The 22,548-nt window shown below is 40.0% G+C and overlaps 1 protein-coding gene across 3 annotated transcripts in view; it reads right to left on the bottom strand.

The window, feature by feature from the left end:
- ME1 (malic enzyme 1) overlaps positions 1-22,548 on the bottom strand; it is a 400,997-nt gene that overhangs the window by 226,551 nt on the left and 151,898 nt on the right. For all 3 annotated transcript variants that reach the window (XM_026654431.2, XM_024193234.3, XM_026654437.2), the window contains exon 4: positions 7,035-7,110. In XM_026654431.2, coding sequence (XP_026510216.1) covers positions 7,035-7,110 — 76 coding nt within the window. The remainder of the gene's footprint in view (positions 1-7,034; positions 7,111-22,548) is intronic.

The following is a 22,548-nucleotide window of genomic DNA, read 5'->3' as shown; positions in this document are numbered from 1 at the left end:
CTGAGCCAGTAGCAATTATCTTTGAAAAGTCATGGAAGATGAGAGAAATTCCAGAGGACTGGAAAAGAACAAATATAGTGCCCATCCATAAAAAGTGAAATAAGGACAACCCAGGGAATTACAGACCAGTCATCTTAACCTCAGTACCTGGAAAGATAATGGAGCAAATAATTAAGCAATTAATTTGCAAACACCCAGAAGATAAGGTGATAAGTAACAATCAGCATGGATTTGTCAAGAATAAATCATGTGAAACCAACCTAATATCTATCTTTGACAGGGTAACAAGCCTTGTGGATTGGGGGGAAGCAGTAGATGTGGTATAATTTGCCTTTAGTAAGGCTTTTGAATTTGATACTGTCTTGCATGACCTTCTCATAAAAAAACTAGGGAAATGCAACCTAGATGGAACTACTATAAGGTGGGTGCATAACTGGTTGGAAAACCATTCCCAGAGAGTAGTTACCAGTGGTTCAGAATTAAGCTGGAAGCGCATATTGAGTGGGGTCCCACAGGGATTAGTTCTGGGTCTGATTCTGTTCAATATCTTCATCAATGATTTAGATAATGGCATAGAGAGTACACTTACAAAGTTTGCAGACGATACCAAGCTGGGAGGGGTTGCAAGTGCTTTGGAGGATAGGATTAAAATTCAAAATGATCTGGACAAACTGGAGAAATAGTCTGAAGTAAATAGAATAAAATTCAAGAAGGACAAATGGAAAGTACTCCACTTGGAAGAAACAATCAGTTGTACACATTGTGACAAAGTTCCTCCTCTGCCTTGGTGGGTCCTGCACTTTCTGGTGGATTTGCTTACCTCAGAGATTCACGGCAGCCTTCAGTTTGGCCGTTTTTGCTAGAGGCTCAAACCTGCCGTTCACTCAGCTAACCTCATTACTGGCCAGCATGGGGGAAACAGAGAACAATCTCCGCAGTCTCTGTTGTCCCACCTAGTGGGTCAGGGACAGGCCAGATCCCTTTCCAAATTAGACCTTCCCCTCTGGTGTGTCTCACAGACCAGGTCAACTCCTCCTGTGTCAGATAGGGAGTTGGGTGGATGGGGAGAACCCGGGCCTGCCCTCTACACCGGGTTCCAGCCCAGGCCCTGTGGATAGCAGCTGTCTACAACATCTCCTGTATCAGCTGCGTGACAGCTAAAACTCCCTGGGCTACTTCCCCCTGGCCTCCCCCCAGCACCTTCTTTATCCTCACCGCAGGACCTTTCTCCTGAAGCCTGATAACGCTCGTACTCTTCAGTCATCCAGCAGCACGCCTTCTTGCTCCTTGCATGCCACCCACTAACTGATGGGAGGTCCTTTTTAAACCAGGTGTCCTGATTAGCCTGCCTGCCATAATTGCTTTTAGTACATTCTTAATTGGCTCCAGGTGTCTTAATTAGCTTGCCTGTCTTAGTTGGTTCTAGCAGGTTCCTGATTGCTCTAGGGCAGCCCCTGCTCTTGTCACTTAGGGAACAGAAAACTATTCATCCAGTGGCCAGTATATTTTCCTTCTACCAGACTCCTGCACCCAACTGGTCTGGGTCTGTCACAACATGCAAAATGGGAAATGACTGCCTAGAAAGAAGTACTGCAGAAAGGGATCTAGGGGTCATAGTGGATCACAAGCCACATATGAGTGACCAGTGTAACACTTGCAAAAAAGCAAACTTCATTCTGGGATGATTAGCTGGAGTGTTGTAAGCAAGACATGAGAAGTAATTCTTCTGCTCTACTCCACACTGATTAGGCCTCAACTGGAGTATTGTGTCCATTTTGGGGCACCACATTTCAAGAAAGATGTGGACAAATTGGAGAAAGTTCAGAGGAGAGCAACAAAAATGATTAAAGGTCTAGAAAACATGACCTGTGAGGGAAGATTGGAAAAAATTGGGTTTGTTTAGTCTGGAGAAGAGACGACTGAGAGGGGACATGTTAAGAGTTTTCAAGTACATAAAAGGTTGTTACAAGGAAGAGGGTGAAAAAATGTTCTTGTTAACCTCTATGGATAGGGCAAGAAGCAATGGCCTTAATTGCAGCAAGGGCAGTTTAGGCTGGACATTAGGAAAAATTTCCTAATGGTCAGGATGGTTAAGCACTGGAATAAATTGCTTAGGGAGTTTGTGGGGTTTCCATCATTAGAGATTTTTAAGAGTAGAAAGAACAGGAGTACTTGTGGCACCTTAGAGACTAACAAATTTATTAGAGCATAAGCTTTCGTGGGCTACAGCCCACTTCTTCGGATGCATATAGAGTGGAACATATATTGAGGAGATATATATACACACATACAGAGAGCATGAACAGGTGGGAGTTGTCTTACCAACTCTGAGAGGCCAATTAAGTAAGAGAAAAAAAACTTTTGAAGTGATAATCAAGATAGCTCAGTACAGACAGTTTGATAAGAAGTGTGAGAATACTTACAAGGGGAGATAGATTCAATGTTTGTAATGGCTCAGCCATTCCCAGTCCTTATTCAATCCTGAGTTGATCGTATCTAGTTTGCATATCAATTCCAGCTCAGCAGTCTCTCGTTGGAGTCTGTTTTTGAAGTTTTTTTGTTGTAAGATAGCCACCCGCAGGTCTGTCATTGAATGGCCAGACAGGTTAAAGTGTTCTCCCACTGGTTTTTGAGTATTATGATTCCTGATGTCAGATTTGTGTCCATTAATTCTTTTGCGTAGAGACTGTCCGGTTTGGCCAATGTACATGGCAGAGGGGCATTGCTGGCACATGATGGCATATATCACATTGGTAGATGTGCAGGTGAACGAGCCCCTGATGGTATGGCTGATGTGATTAGGTCCTATGATGATGTCACTTGAATAGATATGTGGACAGAGTTGGCATCGGGCTTTGTTACAAGGATAGGTTCCTGGGTCAGTGTTTTTGTTCAGTGATGTGTGGTTGCTGGTGAGTATTTGCTTTAGGTTGGGGGGTTGTCTGTAAGCGAGGACAGGTCTGTCTCCCAAGATCTGTGAGAGTGAGGGATTATCTTTCAGGATAGGTTGTAGATCTTTGATGATGCGCTGGAGAGGTTTTAGTTGGGGGCTGAAGGTGACAGCTAGTGGTGTTCTGTTATTTTCTTTGTTGGGCCTGTCTTGTAGGAGGTGACTTCTGGGTACTCGTCTGGCTCTGTCAATCTGTTTTTTCACTTCAGCAGGTGGGTATTGTAGTTTTTAAGAATGCTTGATAGAGATCTTGTAGGTGTTTGTCTCTGTCTGAGGGATTGGAGCAAATGCGGTTATATCTTAGAGCTTGGCTGTAGACAATGGAACGTGTGGTGTGTCCTGGATGGAAGCTGGAGGCATGTAGGTAAGTGTAGCAGTCAGTAGGTTTCCGGTATAGGGTGGTATTTATGTGACCATCGCTTATTAGCACAGTAGTGTCCAGGAAATGGACCGCTTGTGTGGATTGATCTAGGCTGAGGTTGATGGTGGGATGGAAATTATTGAAATCATGGTGGAATTCCTCAAGGGCTTCTTTTCCATGGGTCCAGATGATGAAGATGTCATCAATGTAGCGCAAGTAGAGTAGGGGCGTTAGGGGACGAGAGCTAAGGAAGCGTTGTTCTAAGTCAGCCATAAAAATGTTGGCATACTGTGGGGCCATGCGGGTACCCATAGCAGTGCCACTGACTTGAAGGTATATATTGTCCCCAAATGTGAAATAGTTGTGGGTGAGGACAAAGTCACAAAGTTCAGCCACCAGGTTAGCTGTGACATTATCGGGGCTACTGTTCCTGATAGCTTGTAGTCCATCTTTGTGTGGAATATTGGTGTAGAGGGCTTCTACGTCCATAGTGGCTAGGATGGTGTTTTCTGGAAGATCATCGATGGATTGTAGTTTCCTCAGGAAGTCAGTGGTGTCTCAAAGATAGCTGGGAGTGCTGGTAGCGTAGGGCCTGAGGAGAGAGTCCACATAACCAGACAAGCCTGATGTTAGGGTGCCAATGCCTGAGATGATGGGGCATCCAGGATTTCCAGGTTTAAGGATCTTGGGTAGCAAATAGAATACCCCTGGTCGGGGTTCTAGGCATGTGCCTGTACAGATTTCTTCCTGTGCTTTGTCAGGGAGTTTTTTTAGCAGATGGTGTAGTTTCTTTAGGTAATCCTCAGTGGGATCAGAGGATAATGGCCTGTAGAATGTGGTGTTAGAGAGCTGTCTAGCAGCCTCTTGGTCATATTCCAATTTATACATGATGACGACAGCACCTCCTTTGTCAGCCTTTTTGATTATGATGTCAGAGTTGTTTCTGAGGCTGTAGATGGCGTTGTGTTCAGCATGGCTGAGGTTGTGGGGCAAGTGATGTTGCTTTTCCACAATTTCAGCCTTTGCACGTTGACGGAAGCAATCTATGTAGAAGTCCAGTCTGTTGTTTCGACCGTCCGGAGGAGTCCACGCAGAATTCTTTTTTTTGTAGTGCTGGTAGGGGGGATTCTGTGGGTTAGTATGCTGTTCAGAGGTATGTTGGAAATATTCTTTGAGTCGGAGACGTCGAAAGTAGGATTCTAGGTCACCGCAGAACTGTATCATGTTCGTGGGTGAAAAACTCTCATTCACAAGGAAAGGTAGACTAAACCAGTAGAAATGAATGTATTAACCTCAAAAGGATAACTTGAACATCTGTGAATCTCAATTTTTGTTTATTACACTGTAACCAAATCTGATCTTGTAAATTTAAATAAAGGACATAGATTAATGATCACTGTGTATCGCACAAACACACTGTTTACATGGATATTTGGACCACTCAAATGTTTCCTCATTAAGCTATTTCAGTGTGTGTTTTTGAAAAAACAGCTGTTAAAGTTGTTCTAGGAGGCTTTAAATGGTATAAAAGCACCTATAAGTATTTGTTCACAGGATATGAACACTCATTGACCTCAGCTGCACATTTTTAAGGACTCTCACACACAAAAAACAATGGGAAAAAAGGAGATACACTCCAAAATAAAATACTGAGTGAAAAAGAAATTATCTGCACAAAAACCTGGGTATTCCTGTTTAACCAACAATAATTATTATTTTAAAAATGAGATTAAGTCTGAAAGCAACCTCAGGATACAAAACAATATAATAAAATGAATACGATCATCTCCCACCATCTATTGCTTACAGAGGTACTTTGATCTGCAGATCTCAACGTGCTTTACAAAGATGGGCAAGCACCATTATCCCTAATTCATAGATGGGATAAGAGGGAAAAGAGGGAGAGAGAAAGCACAATAGAAAAGGAGAGAATCCCAGTTTATAATGACAATTTGGATCAAATTGTATTTTCCAAAAGTCATCTACCATTGCTATTGATGCATTTGTCACTCACTTATACTAAAGTACATTCAGCTTTTAGGATCAGAATAAATAATGATCTCTTTGATTTTTTTAAAGGAATGAATAATTTTCACACCTTATTCTATGACAAGCAGCTGTAGGTGGAGAACAGAAAGAGCTTGTGGGAGAACTCTTTAGAATCAATTATAACTGAAATTGCTTTGACTGTAAAATGCTTAGCAGAACTTTCTTAATCCTGAAATATAGAGATTTCAGTACTTAAAATATGTCATATTTGGGAGTTAACTGATCCACATGTAGAGATCATTCAGATGCAAATAATTAAACCAATCCTTATATTCAAAAACAAATGAAACCTTTAAATCACCTGAGACTGAATATAATTGGCAAGTTATCAAGAAGTTCAAATTCTAAATAGCAAATGAAGCCCTAACACATAACACAGTTTAAAAGCCTCAAGATTCTGAAGCTGCAGCTGGAAAGTGACTTTGATACAACAATGATTTAAGAAACCACTGTGACGTTATTGATATAATCTGGGACCATATAGAACATGGTTGCAACCAAAGTCCTGTAGTGGCACCAAATCTTGTATAAAGGGGGTCAAATGAGGTGTCTAAGACAAGGTTATGGTTTGCTGGTTATGATTATTCTGTCTATATGGGTGTGTCAATTTTGTAGTTGAAGTTATGAATATTGGCTCTATACTGTCTGTATTTCAAACTTATGCTATGCTTCTGGGAATCATCCCAGACAAGTTGGTGTTAGCTCTGCCTAACCTGCTTGATGGCCCATTAAGGACCATCAGCTATACAACTGACCCATTGAGAGAAGGCAGATATGCCTTGTAACTCAGCAAAGTATGCAGGAACTTGCCCATGTGACTCCAGACTCCATTTTGCTGTAATTTTCTACAGTAAGAACAAAGAGGTGTTCTTACACCTGGAAAAGACTATAAAAGGCTGATGCCTCGTCTCCATCTTGTCTTCAATCCTGCTTCTTACCTCTGGAGGGACTTTGCTACAAACTGAAGCTCTGAACAAAGGACTGAGGACCCATCTCAGCTGGGGATGTACTCCAGAGACTTGATTTTGAACCTGCAGTTTATTTCATCACTGCTACAAGCCTAAACCAAGAACTTTGCCATTACTGTATGTAATTGATTCCATTTAACCAATTCTAGCTCTCATCTATATCTTTTTCCTTTTATGAATAAACCTTTAAATTTTAGATTCTAAAGGATTGGCAACAGCATGATTTGTGGGTAAGATCTGATTTGTATATTGACCTGGGGTTTGGGGCTTGGTTCTTTGGGATCGGGAGAACCTTTTTTCTTTTACTGGGGTATTGGTTTTCATAACCATTTGTCCCCATAATGAGTGGCACTGGTGGTGATACTGGGAAACTGGAGTGTCTAAGGGAATTGCTTGTGTGACTTGTGGTTAGCCAGTGGGGTGAGACCAAAGTCCTCTTTGTCTGGCTGGTTTGGTTTGCCTTAGAGGTGGAAAAACCCCAGCCTTGGGCTGTAACTGCCCTGTTTTAAGCAATTGGTCCTGAATTGGCACTCTCAGTTGGGTCCCGCCAGAACAGCATTGTTACAATCACTAGCAACTAATTAATATCCACCATACCACCTAATTTATTTTGAATTAAAAGCAGTAGCTAGTCAAAACATTTTAGCCACAGTTACACAGATACAGATCAAAAGCAACTCTGCCATGCAAATAAAATTGAACTTACCCTGATGGCATCTTCAGGCCATGATTTAAGCATTGTAGCAATGTGCCCCCGGTCATGGATGGTGATAAAAAGACCTCTGCAACCAAATAAATAAATACTTTGTATTTCTACATTATATGAACATTTATTTAAAAATTTTAGTATTTATTTAAATGTATCTTTAATTTACTCTGTATCAAGATATGTGTTAAAATATCTGTAAATCGTAAAAACTATCACAGGACAAAATGGAACTCTCAATAATCACCTGTTCAGTCTGTGAGAAACACTTCTATGAGCTAAATTTAAAAAGTGTTTAATTTATTATGAAATACAGTATTACTTTTAAAACTGATTCAGCACTCGAAAAGGTAAAGGATTGCCAGATTTGGCCACTCAAGTGTAAACTCTGATTGATTTAATTAAAAATACAGGATTTGGCCACATGGTTAAAACAGATAAACCAATATTAAGAATAAGACTAAATTTAAAACATATTTTAAATTGTTTATGAATTTCATAGGATATTTGTCTCAAACTACAAAATAAGATTAATTCATGTAGCATATGATATAGACGCTTTTCATGCAGATCTAAAAAATATATTTGGCAAACTGAAAAAGAATAGGCCAATTCCTATGAACTAAAGTATAAAGTGTCCATGAAATGCTGTAGGTTAAATACAAATTATAAGAATGCAGGAGCAATTGCATACATTATTTAAAAATATAGTCCACCAGCCTGTAGGGTTAGACATCCCCTTTGACTTGTGTGCAACAAGGGCCTGATACTACAAGATTTGCATATACAGAACTCGCCTTGGGCCTCCCAAAAGAGTAAATATCCTGTAGTTTTGAAAGTACTCATAATTTTACTTTAGCAGAATGCTTGGAAATTGTTATTTAGCACTGCTAATACAGTGGAATTTATACCAATGAGCTACAAGTGTTATTTTAATTCTCCTATTCACTGATTTTTTTTAAAATCATCCTACAGCCCTTTTGCAAAATTACCTCAGCTGCAATGGGAGTTATATGCACATAAGAAATGCAGTATTATCTCATAAACCATGTGAGACAGTGGGTGAAATACTAGCTTTAATGAAGACAACCACAGAAGTCTCATTGACTTCACTTTTAAAAACCATGGAGAAAATGACAAAAATGAAGATTTCAATACAAGTTACACAGGATTACACAGATTTCAGTACAAGTTACCCAGGAGTAAGGTAAGATTATGAATCTTATTATAAAATTTGTCTTTATTACAGAGACAAGAAAAACTATATAAACATTTACTGCACATGGTCTCTCAGTCCCACTGCCACCTCCAGGCAAATGTACCCATGGCCATAAGGAATCAATGGAGCCTCACAGATTTCATTGGAGTTCTCATGGGTGCAAAGGAATCCACCTTCATGGATGTGGTCTGAGGAAGAGCTCTGTATAAGTGCAAAAGCTTGTCTTTCTCACCAACAGAAATTGATCCAATAAAAGATATTACACACCTTGTCCCTTTAAGATATTTGGGACAATTACCTATTAAATACTATCAGGTAAACATTTAAACCTTTTAGATCAAGTTCCTCCCACACAATAATAGTCCAAAATATACTATGAAACTTGTTCCATTGATCCACCCATATGATAACCACCTAGGATGCATTATATTGACTAAGAAATGGGGAATAAGTATTTCAGATGGCCAATATGTTTCACTGTGCTTTGGGTGACTAATAAGTGACTTTTCCACTCTGTTGAAAAATATAGTCAACACATTATAAGATCAAAACTCAGTCCCTTCTTGGTGTCTGGATTTGTTTACAAAGAAACTCATAACAATATAACAAATTCCATCCCCTGCCTTTGCTGCTCATAGAGTTCCTCCTAGATGACTGTCCAGTTTAGACCTTCTCTGCTCTAAGAGACAATCCCTTATCCAGAGTCAAGTTAACAAGCCCCGCTGCCTCAGTAATATCTATCAATGGTTCCATGCAACTTAATACTTGATGAGTCAACAGAAAATCCTGCCACCCCAGCAAAAATACAAAATATAGGTGTCTCATATTCCTGCTTTACTTTAATTTTTACAGAGTTTTAGAAGATCTGTCAATATATGACATACACAGTACATGGTACTCTAGTTACAAATAATTTATCTTTTTCTTCAAAATTTCTGCAAACACTACTTCTACCACAGATCTCCACCGTTAGCTAAAAGCATCTATTAACAGAAGTTTACATATTTTTATATCACACATTATCACAGTATGTTGAACATACTGTATATATCCGATTGACCTAACAATACTGTTTACATCCAAAAATTCCTATCCAAAGGAAAGATACAACACATTCTGTTTTCTTATTATAGGAAAAACAGGCAAAATTGGGTGCATTTATAAATACAAAAAACAAATAAATACAAAAATCAACCAAGGACACATAATGTAAGACATGACAATAAAATATGGGCTAGAGAAGAAATCTGCAGCTTGTAAGTTAGCATTGCAGTGTGTTAACCCATAAGGTTTGGGTTTGTTTGTCTGTTTGTTTTGTGATGCACAGCATTGGCATTGTTATTTTGTAAAACTTGTAAATTACTGTGTCCATTCTATAAATCACCTAAGGCCAAATAGTATTGCTTAAGTGTTATAAGCATCGTGGAGTTTAAAATTACTCTTGAGTACAAGCACACCAAAGAAAACAATTAAATGTGTAAGAAAAGAGCTGTATAGACATCCTTCTTTTAGACTTAAACTGACCAAACATGTTTGTGTTAAATGAAGCAAAAAGCTGTATGGATTTTCTAAAGAGCTTGAGTCTAGCCCAGAGTGGTGAAGTGACCTTTCTAAATCTGTGGAGCAAGGTCTCATTGGAATGGATTCCTTGACAGGCGGAAATAAAAGCAGTATGGCTGCTTAAGAGATGACTTTGTTAAAACATTTGTAAGGAACTTTGCAGAAGTATGCCGTGTTCATTTTAGAAATCTGTTCAAGTGGGACAGCATCCAAACAACAATGACAAATAGAGATCAAAATGTAAACATAAGAGTCATGCCCCAAAATTTTTTCTCCCCTTTTTTCCTTCTTGCTTCTTTCTGTTTGTTTCTGAAGACAGCATTTATCTGACTATCCAGATACCCATGGTATTAGAGAGACAATTTTCTCTTGTCTTTTTCATTTCTTGTCTCTGTAGCTCTATATTCAGTCTTCTCTCTCCTTTTCTTCTCCTGGTGTCAGTGATTTTCTCATCTCCCTTTTTTCTCTGACTTTCCAGAATCCTCTTCCCCAAATCACTCTTTTCTAACACCTTCTTCCACAAGTAGCTAGTTTTAAAGTCTAATGCTGATCTCAAACCAGTTTTACATTAATTTAACTATAACTAGGGTGACCAGATGTCTCTTTAATTTTATAGGGACAGTCCCGATTTTGGGGTCTTTTTCTTATATAGGTTCCTATTACCCACCACCCTCTGTCCCGATTTTTCACATTTGCTGTCTGGTCACCCTAACTATAACACTATCTAAGCTGTAGGGGATATTCAGAGCATACTGCTAGGGTTGAAACTGTTTTGAAAATTCCCTTTGTGCCTGTTAAGGGACAACAGTCTCTTAACTATGCAGTTCAGCACAGACCTTATCATCCTCAATGAGAAACATTCAGTCAGAAAAAACATATACATTGTAACCCTGCTCGAAGTTCCCAGAAATGTGGGCTAGTTTGAAAAAAAGTGAGAAGTGAGAAGTTTTCATCCTGAAGCCAGTTGATACCATCTGAGAAAGGAATATTAGAAATTTTCCCACTATGTAGCTGTAACACCAGATAAATGGGACCCAGCAACATTAAGGTCTGAGAGTTCGCTTCATATGCTGCCATATGCTGCCATACTGTTTAAAAACAGAAACAAAAAATCTTGGACACCTTTGGGCTATTTAACCATTTTTTTCTATCCTTTGAATGTAGATGTTGACTCATCAGACAAGGTATTCAGTCAGCACTTGCATCCCCACATTAACAATGTGCATCCGCACATTAACAACCCATACCATAATACAGTTACATTTAAACAAAATACCGTGGCAAGATCCTTGGCCTCATTAGGGCTGCTTCGGTCATTTTAGTTACTTAGGAAGGACACAGGGTTGGTGCTTGGGCAGCTCCATATGTGCTTTGCTCCCATTCAGATTTGTTCACAACTGCATAACTTGCCTGTGACTACTACAGCAATTGTTTAAATGAAAATATAATATTAGGAAACTATGTATTTTAGCCTTCTTAATTAAATGTCACAGCTAGAAACAAAGAGGAAGGTCAGCACCATATGGTTAGCCAGTTCTTTGCTGACCTTACTGCCCTGTGGGCCAACAGTGCACACATTCCCATTCCACTTTCTCCTTCCCCGCAAGAGCTCAATGAGCCCTGTAGAGTGGGTCAGAATCAATGGAGTATTGATTGGGGGTTGGAAGCTCATTTGTACAATACGCTCTTCTTCCTAATTAGTTCTGCATTACTCACCTGTGAAGCAAATGCAAATCTCCATAACAACTCTGTGCTCACTGGGTATGATTGTCTTGAGAATCAAGCAGCATAGTGAAGAGTCAGCACATATGTTATTCTATTGTACCCCCTTAACAAAAGGCAACAGGGGTTCAAGATTTGACCCTCAGTAAGTGAGTGCACACAAAAAATATGTTAAAAGAACATTATTAAGGTTTCAAAGTCAAGCACTGAAAAGTTAGGACATACCAGAATTAAGGTTGCCTGTGAAACCTTAATTCATCCCCCTTGTTCTTATGGATTATGATACAATCTTTAATTATAAGATCAAATATTTTTTTTCCCACAGGACCCCTGCCTCATTGGATAATTGGACAATACTCATTTAATAAGCAACTATTTGATATTTTATTTTTTCCTCATTAAATATAAAATATAAATAAATAAAAATATGGAGATATACCTATTTCATAGAACTGGAAGGGACCCTGAAAAGTCATTAAGTCCAGCCCCCTGCCTTCACTAGCAGGACCAAGTACTGATTTTGCCCCAAATCCTTAAGTGGCCCCCTCAAGGATTGAACTCATAACCCTGGGTCTAGCAGGCCAATGCTCAAACCACTGAGCCATCTCTCCCCCAACATTGTTTTCTCCCATGCCTTATCTGATGCACACTATTCAAACCCTGCTCAGAAGACAAAAATTTAATCTCCTCATGGGCTTTTCTATGGCACTCGTCACTATAATATCTGTAAAGAATTTATTTTCACAACACCCCTATGAGATGAATGGGTATTATTATCCCCGTTTTACAGATGGCAAACATACACAGAGGGATTAAGGTCAAAAGTTACTGCTAACTTTGGGTGCCCAATTTGAGAGACCTAGCAGCTGATATTTCAGAGTACTTAGCATTATATACCACTTTATATATTCAAGCACAGCTCCCATTAACTTCAGTTGTAGTTCTAAGATTTGTACTTCTGCAAATCGGGCCCTAAAATCTCAAGTTGGGCACCCAGAAAATGAAGAACATACAATTAGCGACCACCTCTGAAAAATGTATTTTAAACGACTTGCCTAGCATGACATAGGAACTCTATAGCAGAAGCCAGGAAAAGATCCAGTTCTCCAAGACAGCATTCAAATACCTTAATCATCAGACCACTGCCTTCCCCTGCCTCATTCACTGCACACCTTCCAATGTCTGCAAGAAATGAGATGGAGTACTACAGCAGACAGCCTCCTTCAAGTACATAACCCTGATTCATGCCCAGAGCAGAGTAGAAAAATAGTTGCACGGGCCACCTTGGTATTTCCTAACTCTTGAGTGCTAGACTTTTTAACCACAATAATGTTATTTTAACTTTTTTTTTTGCATGTTATTTCCTAGGTTTTAAAAAAATGCAAACTGAAAAAACAATTCCATTATGTTGCATCATACTGACACCCACAGGGTTCATCAGCAGGGTTGGAACCTTTAGATCCACTACATACCTCCACCACTTGAGCTAATGGATTAACAGATAGCAGTAGTAGGTTGTTGTCCTCTATGTGAATCAGCACTAGAGAGGGATGAAACACGCATGCTGCCAGTGGGTTTCACAGGTATTTGTGACAGCAGAGGAGTGGTGAGACTTGGGGACGTTGGGTTCCATTCCAGACTCTGGAACGGAATGTGTCTAGTGGGCATATACTCTTCTGCTCATTCCCCTGAAGCACAACCCCTTTTGCCCCATCCCTCAAACCTGTCCACATCTCAGTAATATCTCTACCTCTCCACTGGCTCCTTGTCCGAGTCCAAGTCTCCTAATTTAGCCAGTCCCAGTCTTCATTCATCAGGCTTCTAATCTCATTCCCAGCCTTCTTGCCCAATAATTCCTAGTCTCATCCCTCCAGACTTCCCATCCTAAGAGCTCCACTCCCAGTCTCAGTCTCCTTGCCCAGCAAATCCCTATTATGTTCCCAAATCCTCAATTTTTCTCTTTCCCACGGGGTTCCACTCACCCCCTCTGACCGCATCTGCAGTGGCTACCAGTTCCACTCTCCTTCCCTGAGCTTCACATCCAATTTTAGCACCCTTATCTCCCCCAGCTCCTTATCCCAGTCTCTCTGTGCAGCCATTCCCAGTTCTCCCCCTGCATGTTGGCTCTTTATGATATCCTTCTCTCTTCCCCCCACACATACTTTTCCCTGAAGCACTGGTTTCCAGTCCCAGTCTCCTTACATCGCCAGTCCCAATCTCCTCATCCAATCTCAGTTCCCCCCCACCACTGGCTACCTATCTCTCCACCCACACCTATTTCTCTCCCTGACTCCTAGACCAAGTCTTCTTGCCCACACAGTACCAGTCTCACTTCCTAGTTCCCAGTCTCTGACCACCTGTCAGTGTCCAGTCCCAGTCTCCACCCCTAGACTCCTTTTCCCAATCTACTCCCTCAGACATCCCCCACAATGCCCTAGGTTTGCCTCTTGTCCGCTCTGCATTGAATCAGATGGCTTCCTCCTGCATACTGCTTGGGGTCCTCCATGGGGGGAGGGGTCATTGAGGGCACAGGAGAAACAGGCTCCCTGCTCTCAGTTCCAGTGCCTGACCCCACCCCTGCCTAGAGCAGCTATTGCAGGGAAAATCCAGATTCACTCCAGAAGCCCTGGTTTGGAGCATATAGAGGAGCTTTGTGGGAATGGTCTATATACCATCAGCATCAACATGGGACTGGACTGTGCACATATCAGCAACCAAGTACAATTTATCCCCTCACAGCTACTCTATGTAACAGGATTACAATGTGGAGTTGGTACATGTGTAGTCCTGTTACATGCAGGAGCTGTGAGAGGATGGAGCATACTTGGTAATTCTGTGGGGATACTATATGTGCAACCAAGTCATGTGTAGGCGTTGTGAGGGGATGGAATACACTTGGTTGCTCTGTGGGGATGGTGCATGCAGAGTCTGCTCAGCACAAGGAGCAGTGAGAGGCTCAAGCATGCTCAGTGAGGATGGAGTTTTCAGAGATTTTACCTGTTAAGTTGTAGCAAGTCTCCACTGAGTGTGTGCGCGAACTGTGATTTTTGAAAGATTTATAACTTGGCTAAATTTGGGCAGATTTTCACAGGAATAGCAAAAAGTACAACCCCTGACACAAACCACGCCCATGCCAAATTTGAAGTCCTGCCTCCAGAGCATGGGGGAGACAGAGATTTCCAAAGCAAAGGTCACCAGAATTTTTTAATTTTGAAAATAAATTATTTTTCCCCACTCTAATTCTCAGAAATGGCTGAACCGTTTTGGCTGAAACTTTCTAAAACAATCTGAGGCAGACACCCAGCCTGAAAAACTTCAGCCTGAACAGTTAAAGTTTGTCAAAGTTATAAGCAACTGTGTCTTATAATGGGATGTGACAGGCAACCTTAAGAACAGCGGTGCTATCAATGCTGCCTATAAAAACAGAATGGAAATTACTTATATGGAAGTGTGATATCTGTTTGCAGCTTTTTGTGCCTTGTAATATGCCTCTTAGTGAAAGACACCGCAGTTTTAATTTTGGCTCTAGGATGTCTGCCCAGATGTGAAGCAGCAGGAGAAAAAGCCATAATATAGCATACCTTACACTTCTATAAAAGATATGCCACAAAATGCTGCAACTCCAAGTACAACTATGGAATACCTACTGACTAAATAGCATATTGACAGGCTATTTCTATATCTTTAACAGAAATAAATAAGATAAAAATAATAAACAGGCAAATTTTTGTATTCCAATAGTACCGAAGGACCCCAACCAAGACCTAGATACTGTACAAACACAGAATACAAAGCAGTCTCTACCCTGAAGAGCTTATAGACAAGCTATAGACAAGACAAAGCAACAAGAGGGAAGGCTATAACATAAATCCAAAGCGAATAGAGTAATGGTCTGAAAATGTCATTTTAGTACCACAGTTTTTGTTATGGTTTTGTTTTGGTTTGTTTTTTTAATTTCTCAGGTGGGGTTCTGTGGGACGGGATTAACTAAACTAAGAGACAAAGAAAGGGAGAGAGAACACTGAAGGGAGCGGGTAAGGGCAACAGAGAATGGGGAAGAGGGGGAAAGAAGGGGAACATGAAAGGAGGCTGAAGTGAACAAGGAGCATTTATACCCTGCTTATCGCCTTGGTAAATGAAGAAGTGATAATAGAGATGGCAGAATTCTTATATAGGCTTAGATATTCTGCTGTGCCCAATAATAAGTGGGTGCAGCTGGAGGGGGCACAAACAGGTTGCAGATCCATGATCCTAAAACTAGTTTATGCTAGTCCAGTCCCAGAACATTTTTAAGCAATCTGGGGGCTGCAATGAAGTAAATCCACTGCCTAGGGCTCCCAAGAAGAGCTGACAAAAATTCAGGATTTTCGGTTCGTGAGAAATTTCAAGATTTCAAAATTTAATTTCATTCTAAATCTGACCAAAACCAATTTTTTCAAAATTATTATGAACTTGAAATCCTCTGACACATGGCGTGTTTGAAACAAAATATGCTCCCTGGAACTGACAGCTGCAGACTCAAACTGACAGGCTTGTAGCTGGAAGCCCTGAGGTCTTCAGCAGTCCACCAGGCAACCTGGCAGGGAACCAGCCTGTGATTCAACAAAAGTTTGCTGAATCCCAACTTGCTTTCTGAGACATTTCAGGTTTAACAAACTGGCACCTTTTCATGAAACATTTGTCAGAAAATGTCCATCAAGCTCTAGACTCAAAGGGTCATCCATCAGCCAGGACAGGAACGGTCATAGAGCAGTAGTGCTCTTGCAATGACCCCCCCCAGGCTGCCTCTACACCTGGGGGTTCCCCACAATGCAGAATAGGAAATGACTTTGTTTTCTTGGCCCTTTGAGCTGCCAGAGCAGTACAAAAAGGGCTGGGAAAGAATTTGGTTTAAATGTTTTATTAATCATGCCGGCATATGTACTGGCTAATTTAGAATGTCAGATAAAGATTTTGTGTAAAACTGATAAGCAGCATAAGACATTTTCTATACTTCTCTACAGTGTGTCATCTCTGGCAGAAAAGTGACTAGGAATGAGACTCTGGAGGGGACAGGCCACAACAAGGTGCATGGTAGACACTCAAATTAAGAAGTACTAACTCGGGGTAGAAGCAGTAGTTAAATATTGACCATATTTTGCTAGGATATGGAAGGGAAACCCTGATCATGGACACATCTGCTTTTAAAAAAGGTTGGAGGAAAAATACACAGTATAAATTCCGCTGGTCTTTTAGCATGCATATATACAGCTGCTTTCTAATTAGACATTTAAAAATAACAGCAGCAGCAACTACAACAACAAAGAAAAGGCAGAATCAAGCTCCTAGAATTCTCATGTACCCATGTTGAGCCCAGTCAGGTTTGGAAGTCTTTATTGTAAACACACATTCTGAAATTTAGAATTTAATCCACTCTTCACAAACTGAACTGAGACTCCCACCAAACTGAACAGACTCATTAAAGGGAGTTATGTTTATATAAAGGACAATATAGACTGGGACCACTGGGGCTTCCAAAGGTGACTCATCTTGGTAGTGACTAATAATTGCTGGCTCTAAGTTTTTTGTGGGAATTACTTTCCAGATAAAAAAGTTATTTTTGGACCAGATCGTGGGGTGGTGCTGATCTGCACAGAATAGTTTAGCGTGTGTATGCGCAATGTTGGCTTAAAACTTACCTTTGCACCTATTTGATCCTAGTACAGCCTGTCAAGGACTGGTCCCCTACACCGAGTTAAAGCAGCCAGAGAAGTACACCTCTGCCCTGATATAACGCTGTCCTCTGGAGCCAAAAAAATCTTACCACGTTATAGGTGAAACCGCGTTATATTGAACTTGCTTTGATCCACCGGAGTGCGCAGCCCCGACCCCTGGAGCGCTGCTTTATCGCGTTATATCCGAATTCGTGTTATATCGGGTCATGTTATATTGGGGTAGAAGTGTATTCTAATTTATGCCAACCGCAAATAGCCAAGAGAGGCTGAAACTACAGCCAAGGACCACCATGGCACAGGAGCACCCTAGACATGCCCCCTTTCCTTCAGTCATACCAGCAGAAAGGAAGGGGAGTGATATAAGAGCCCTTTCACCAGCTAAGCATCACTGATCCTCCTTGAGCCAGTTATGTCAGTACCCGGGCCAATTGTGCTGGTAGGGTGGTACAAAAAGGCCATACTACATGAGAGAATCTGGCCCTTAGTTTAGTCACAATAAAGTAAAAAGGTTTAAATATATTGTTTATGATATTTTAGAGTGGAGATTATTCCAGTGACAGCTCATTAGTCTATTTTCCATTAAAATGTAGTTTATAAAAGTACATGTGAATCACAGCAATAAAAATAATCCTTTTTCATTCTCTTATGATAATGGGAGGTACTCACTAAGACTTCTTCAAAAATTTCAAACATTTTCCAATGGAACAAAGTTCAAACTTTTCTCATAACCCTAAATATTTTAACAAATACACTCATAAAGAGGATATAGAGTAACAGAGGTAACTTATTAACTTCCCCATGCTGCCTAAAACAACAACCTTAAAAAACACTAGTTCATAGAACAGCTTCAGTTCAATTCAGCAATGTTTCTCAGTCACCACTTGGCTAGTTTCCTGTATGTTGCACCTACAAGGAAGAGACAAGCTAGTCCCTTAGTTCCTGTAATGCAATCCATTATATATTAGTGTTTAAAAAGTACAAAGAGGAAGCAGATCAAACCTCTAAGAGTAAATACTGTACTAAAAATGTTATGAATGACCATGCCCATTAAACGAAAAGTGTGTTTTGGGATACAACACACCAAAATAGACAATATTCCTGTTTCCTTCAGTTCAGCATTATTTTCTGTTCTTCATAACAATCCCAAATTTTAAATGTGTCTCACTTTTTTCAATCCTTTCTACTGAAATTCATCCCCATGCAGAAAATTGGCACCAGGCCTATGAGCCAACTATATCCCTCTAAGGTCCTATTTTGAAGAATTAAGTGGTTCATAGGCCTTATCCCAGCCCTTTACCCTGAATCCAGCAATGTGGAAGACCCCAGCTAGAGAAACAAGGACTTTAAAGTACCCAACTGGCCTCTATCATTTCCAATCTATATTCAGAAAAATATCACCAAAACCAGAGAGCTGGTAAGAAACAAAATGAAGGACAAAGGCAGAGAACACCAGTCATGAGAATAAAAGTTATAGATAATAGTTTGTAGACTCTTTAGGTCTGGGAACATACCTCACTGTTTTGTGGAGTTACATACTAATGAATGATAAGTAATAATGATAATAATAAGGGACAACAACAGGCAAGCAAGAGAGAAGGATATCAAAGCTGGCTGTAACAATTTATAAATATAAAATTCTTTTGATCTGATATGTTGTCTAATTTATGAACATTATACTGTTTGATTATTATTGTGTTGTTTGCAATATGATTACAAGGGGTTAATTCAAGTAGGAATGGATTGCATGTTCACTGGAAAGTGGACAATAGCTTCAGATAGCTCCAAGGATTGATATTTAATGGACAATGCACATGTCAATTGCTTTGAAGTTTTACTCACACCATACTGAGTTCAACAGCTGGGAACAGGAGCAGCTAATGGGAGTTTTGAGAGAGAGTTTACAGGGGGAGTGTGGGGAGGGCTAGATAAACTTAACATTCTTTAAACTTAAAGCCAAACACACACCCTGATTAAAACAAAACTATAACAAAGGAAAGAGCTTCAGAAGTAAAAAAAGAATGCAGGCAGAAGTCCAGCAACAAAGTGGGGATTATCCAGTTTATTGCACCCAATGCAGCATGTATGATTACCTGCCCTATGGGCAGGTGACATATGTGTGCATTCAGTGCAAGGAGCTCCTCAGAGACTTTGTACAGGCTTTGGAGATGAGAGAGGCTGAACTGGAGGAGCTAAGGGAGACAGAGAGGTACATAGATGAGACTTTCCAGGACACAGAGGAACAGTCCCACCCCCAGTCTGATGGCCTTTGTGCTGTTGAGGAGATGAAAGTATCATGGAAGGAGAACATCCAACTGGAGCAGAGGTTGTGGTATCCTCTCACACTGAGGATACCTCTCCGGGGGGGAGCGGGGGAAGGAAGAGGGAACTCCAGTTATTAGGAAGAGACAGGTATTAGTAATGGGCAATTCAATCATTAGAAATATAGATAACTGGATTTGCGATGACCAGGAGAACCGCATGGTGACTTGCCTGCCTGGTGCGAAGATTGCAGATCTCTTGAGACATCTAGATAGACTTACATGTAGTTCTGGGGAGGAGCCAGCGGTCGTGGTACATGTAGGTACCAATCACTTAGGGAAGGATAGGAGAGAGGTCCTGAAGGTCAAATTTAGGCTGCTAGGTAAGAGATTGAAGTCCAGGACCTCCATGATAGCATTCTCTGAAATGCTTCCAGTTCCACACGCAGGGCCAGTTACACAGGCAGAACTGCAGGGTCTCAATGCATGGATGAGATGATGGTGTAGGAAGGAAAGGTTTAGATTTATTAGGAACTAGGGAAACTTTTGGGAAAGGGAGAGCCTATACAGGAAGGATGGGCTCCACCTAAACCAAAATGGAACCAGATTGCTGCAGGGTGGATTTGATTTAAATCAAATTGATTTAAATCATGATTTAAATCACTAGTCAGGAAAGCTCAATTGAATCATGGTATTCTACATAAAAGTGCATTCTTGTTGGTTGTTATAACCTTAAAACATATTCTTCACAACTCAGAGATAGATGTAGGTTTCATTTTTAGAAGGTACACACTATACATTTTTAAACAGTGATTTATTTTGAAAACTTTTCAGATTAGTTTTACAGCTATATCAGAAAATGAATGATTGTTTGGTTATTTCATTTATCAAAGGTAATTGAAGGAGATATTTATGAAGTCATTGGCAGATGAACTATCTCCAATTCAACAGGTTAATCATTAATATTTGGAGGATTTTCTGACCATCCTGTATTAAGAGGAGAACATCACTAGGTAGACATTTAAATTGTTTTATTTAACTAAAACAACAACGTTAAGTATTCTGGATTTTCTTCTTCAACAGCAAACATATAATATTTTAACAAAATAAGCATATGTCCCTCGCTTCTCACATTTATCTCCAGACTTCTTCTCCTTGTCCAGATCTATTCTGCCCCCAACAATCTTCGATTCATTGAACTTTTTGAAACTTTGCACTTTTAGAGAGAGGTAAGGGATTGACTCTGTGTACACAAATTTGCAGAGGAACAATAGAGTTGAGGTCTATTTCTCACCTCTATATATTATTTATTTATTTTAAAATATTTTTGCTGTTAACAACCATGTTACCTCTGGAGACACAAATCCACAGTTTGAGAACTGCAAAACTAAGCCTCTCTGATGGTATCTTCTAGACTGAGCACTGAGTCCCATTGGCTAGATAGAAAGATTAACCTAAATAATCTATACAGAAGCCCCTGGACCACCATAAACTTGGGTCCCTAATCCATGAACTATTGGAACTCATTTACAAAACTTTTCTTAAACATTACATGAATATATTGTCTCATAGAATTAGAATTTATAATCCCTATTCCATGATGAGATATCTTGAAGCTATAATGTGTCTTAATTAAACCTATCTTTAGATAGGTTTTTTCCTCAAAAAGGATTTTATCAAAAAAATCCGTTTTAAATAAAAATCAATTTTTTTTTAAATCTTTTATTTTTATCCACCCTGGTTTCTCATCAGATCCTACCTGTATTTTATCTTCCATCCTCTCTTCCTTACTAGGATATAGAGAATCTCCATTAATAGATCATCCCCTAAGGGATGTCTCTGTCCAAACCACGTGCTTCTCTGCACCTCTCGGCTTTCCCCCAGCCCTAAGTTTAAAATCTGCTCTACACCTTTTTAATTTTAGGTGCCAGCAATCCAGGGTGGATAAAAATAAATAATTTATTTTATGGACAAGGACAAGAAGTCTGGAGATAAATGTGAGAAGGGAGGGACAGGCAGTAGAAACAAAAGTGAAACTGTTTGAGCAGCATATTCCAGAAGTCTTGAGGTCTTTCTGAGTGTAGCCTTCATTGATTTGAAATCTACCATACCATTCTCTCACTAGAAGGGAAAACCTTTAATGGCAGCAGGCCATAAAAGAGACCCAGTTTGGGAATATGTTAATGAAGTTCCACTTCCTGTGGGTAAGACAGGCACGTGTGCAAACCGCAAACAGTGCAACAAAGAAATGCAAGGCCTGGTTGCCCGAATAAAACAACATCATGAGAAGTGTTCCTTCTCAGGAGGAAGCTGCATTGAAGATGATGAAAGGAACATGTCTGAACATGCAAGATCTTCAGGTTGGTAAACTCTTATTTCATATTTCTTTCTTAAGGACTGCCTGTCTTCCTTCTGGACTATTCTTGAATTCTCATGTTTGAGCAAAAAATATAGTTGTTACTCTATGGTACTATCATTTTAGATGCACTGGTGACACAAAATAAATAGCTGAAATAGGCAGATCTTCCTTTTACAATTTCACCTTTAAAGCAGTACTGTGTGTCAGTGAATGCAATGAGCAATACTAAATGAGCAGTATGGTAATAATAATTAAATAACTGCATTGACTTATTTTGTTTAGGAAAATCCATCCTCAACATACAGGATTCTGAAGACTATCCACCTTCAACATCACCATCATTTTCTATAGTTTCAGAGTTATCTGCCAATGATAGTGTTTCAGTCACATAGCCACAGTATATCACCTGTAGCAAAAAGAAAAAAAAAAATCTCCATCATCCAGAAATAACCATAGATAAATTTGTGAGAAGAACCAGCAGATTACAAAAAAGAGGTAATTGATTAAACAATTGCCTGGTTTGTTTATGCAACAAACTCTCCTTTCCGTATGACTGAGAACCCACACTTCATTAACATGGTTCAGTCATTAAGACCAGGATACAGTCCAGATGTAGGAGGAAAATTGCTGGATTAAGTGTATGAAAGAGAAATGGAGCAGTGTGCAAAAGGTCTAGAAGGTG

The sequence above is a fragment of the Terrapene carolina genome, unplaced genomic scaffold (genome assembly GCF_002925995.2).
Source record: "Terrapene carolina triunguis isolate 2854851 unplaced genomic scaffold, T_m_triunguis-2.0 Scaffold42, whole genome shotgun sequence".
Classification (NCBI taxonomy): Eukaryota; Metazoa; Chordata; order Testudines; family Emydidae; genus Terrapene; species Terrapene triunguis.
The sequence above is the reverse complement of the archived record's forward strand: the minus strand, read 5'-3'. Positions and strand labels throughout refer to the sequence as shown.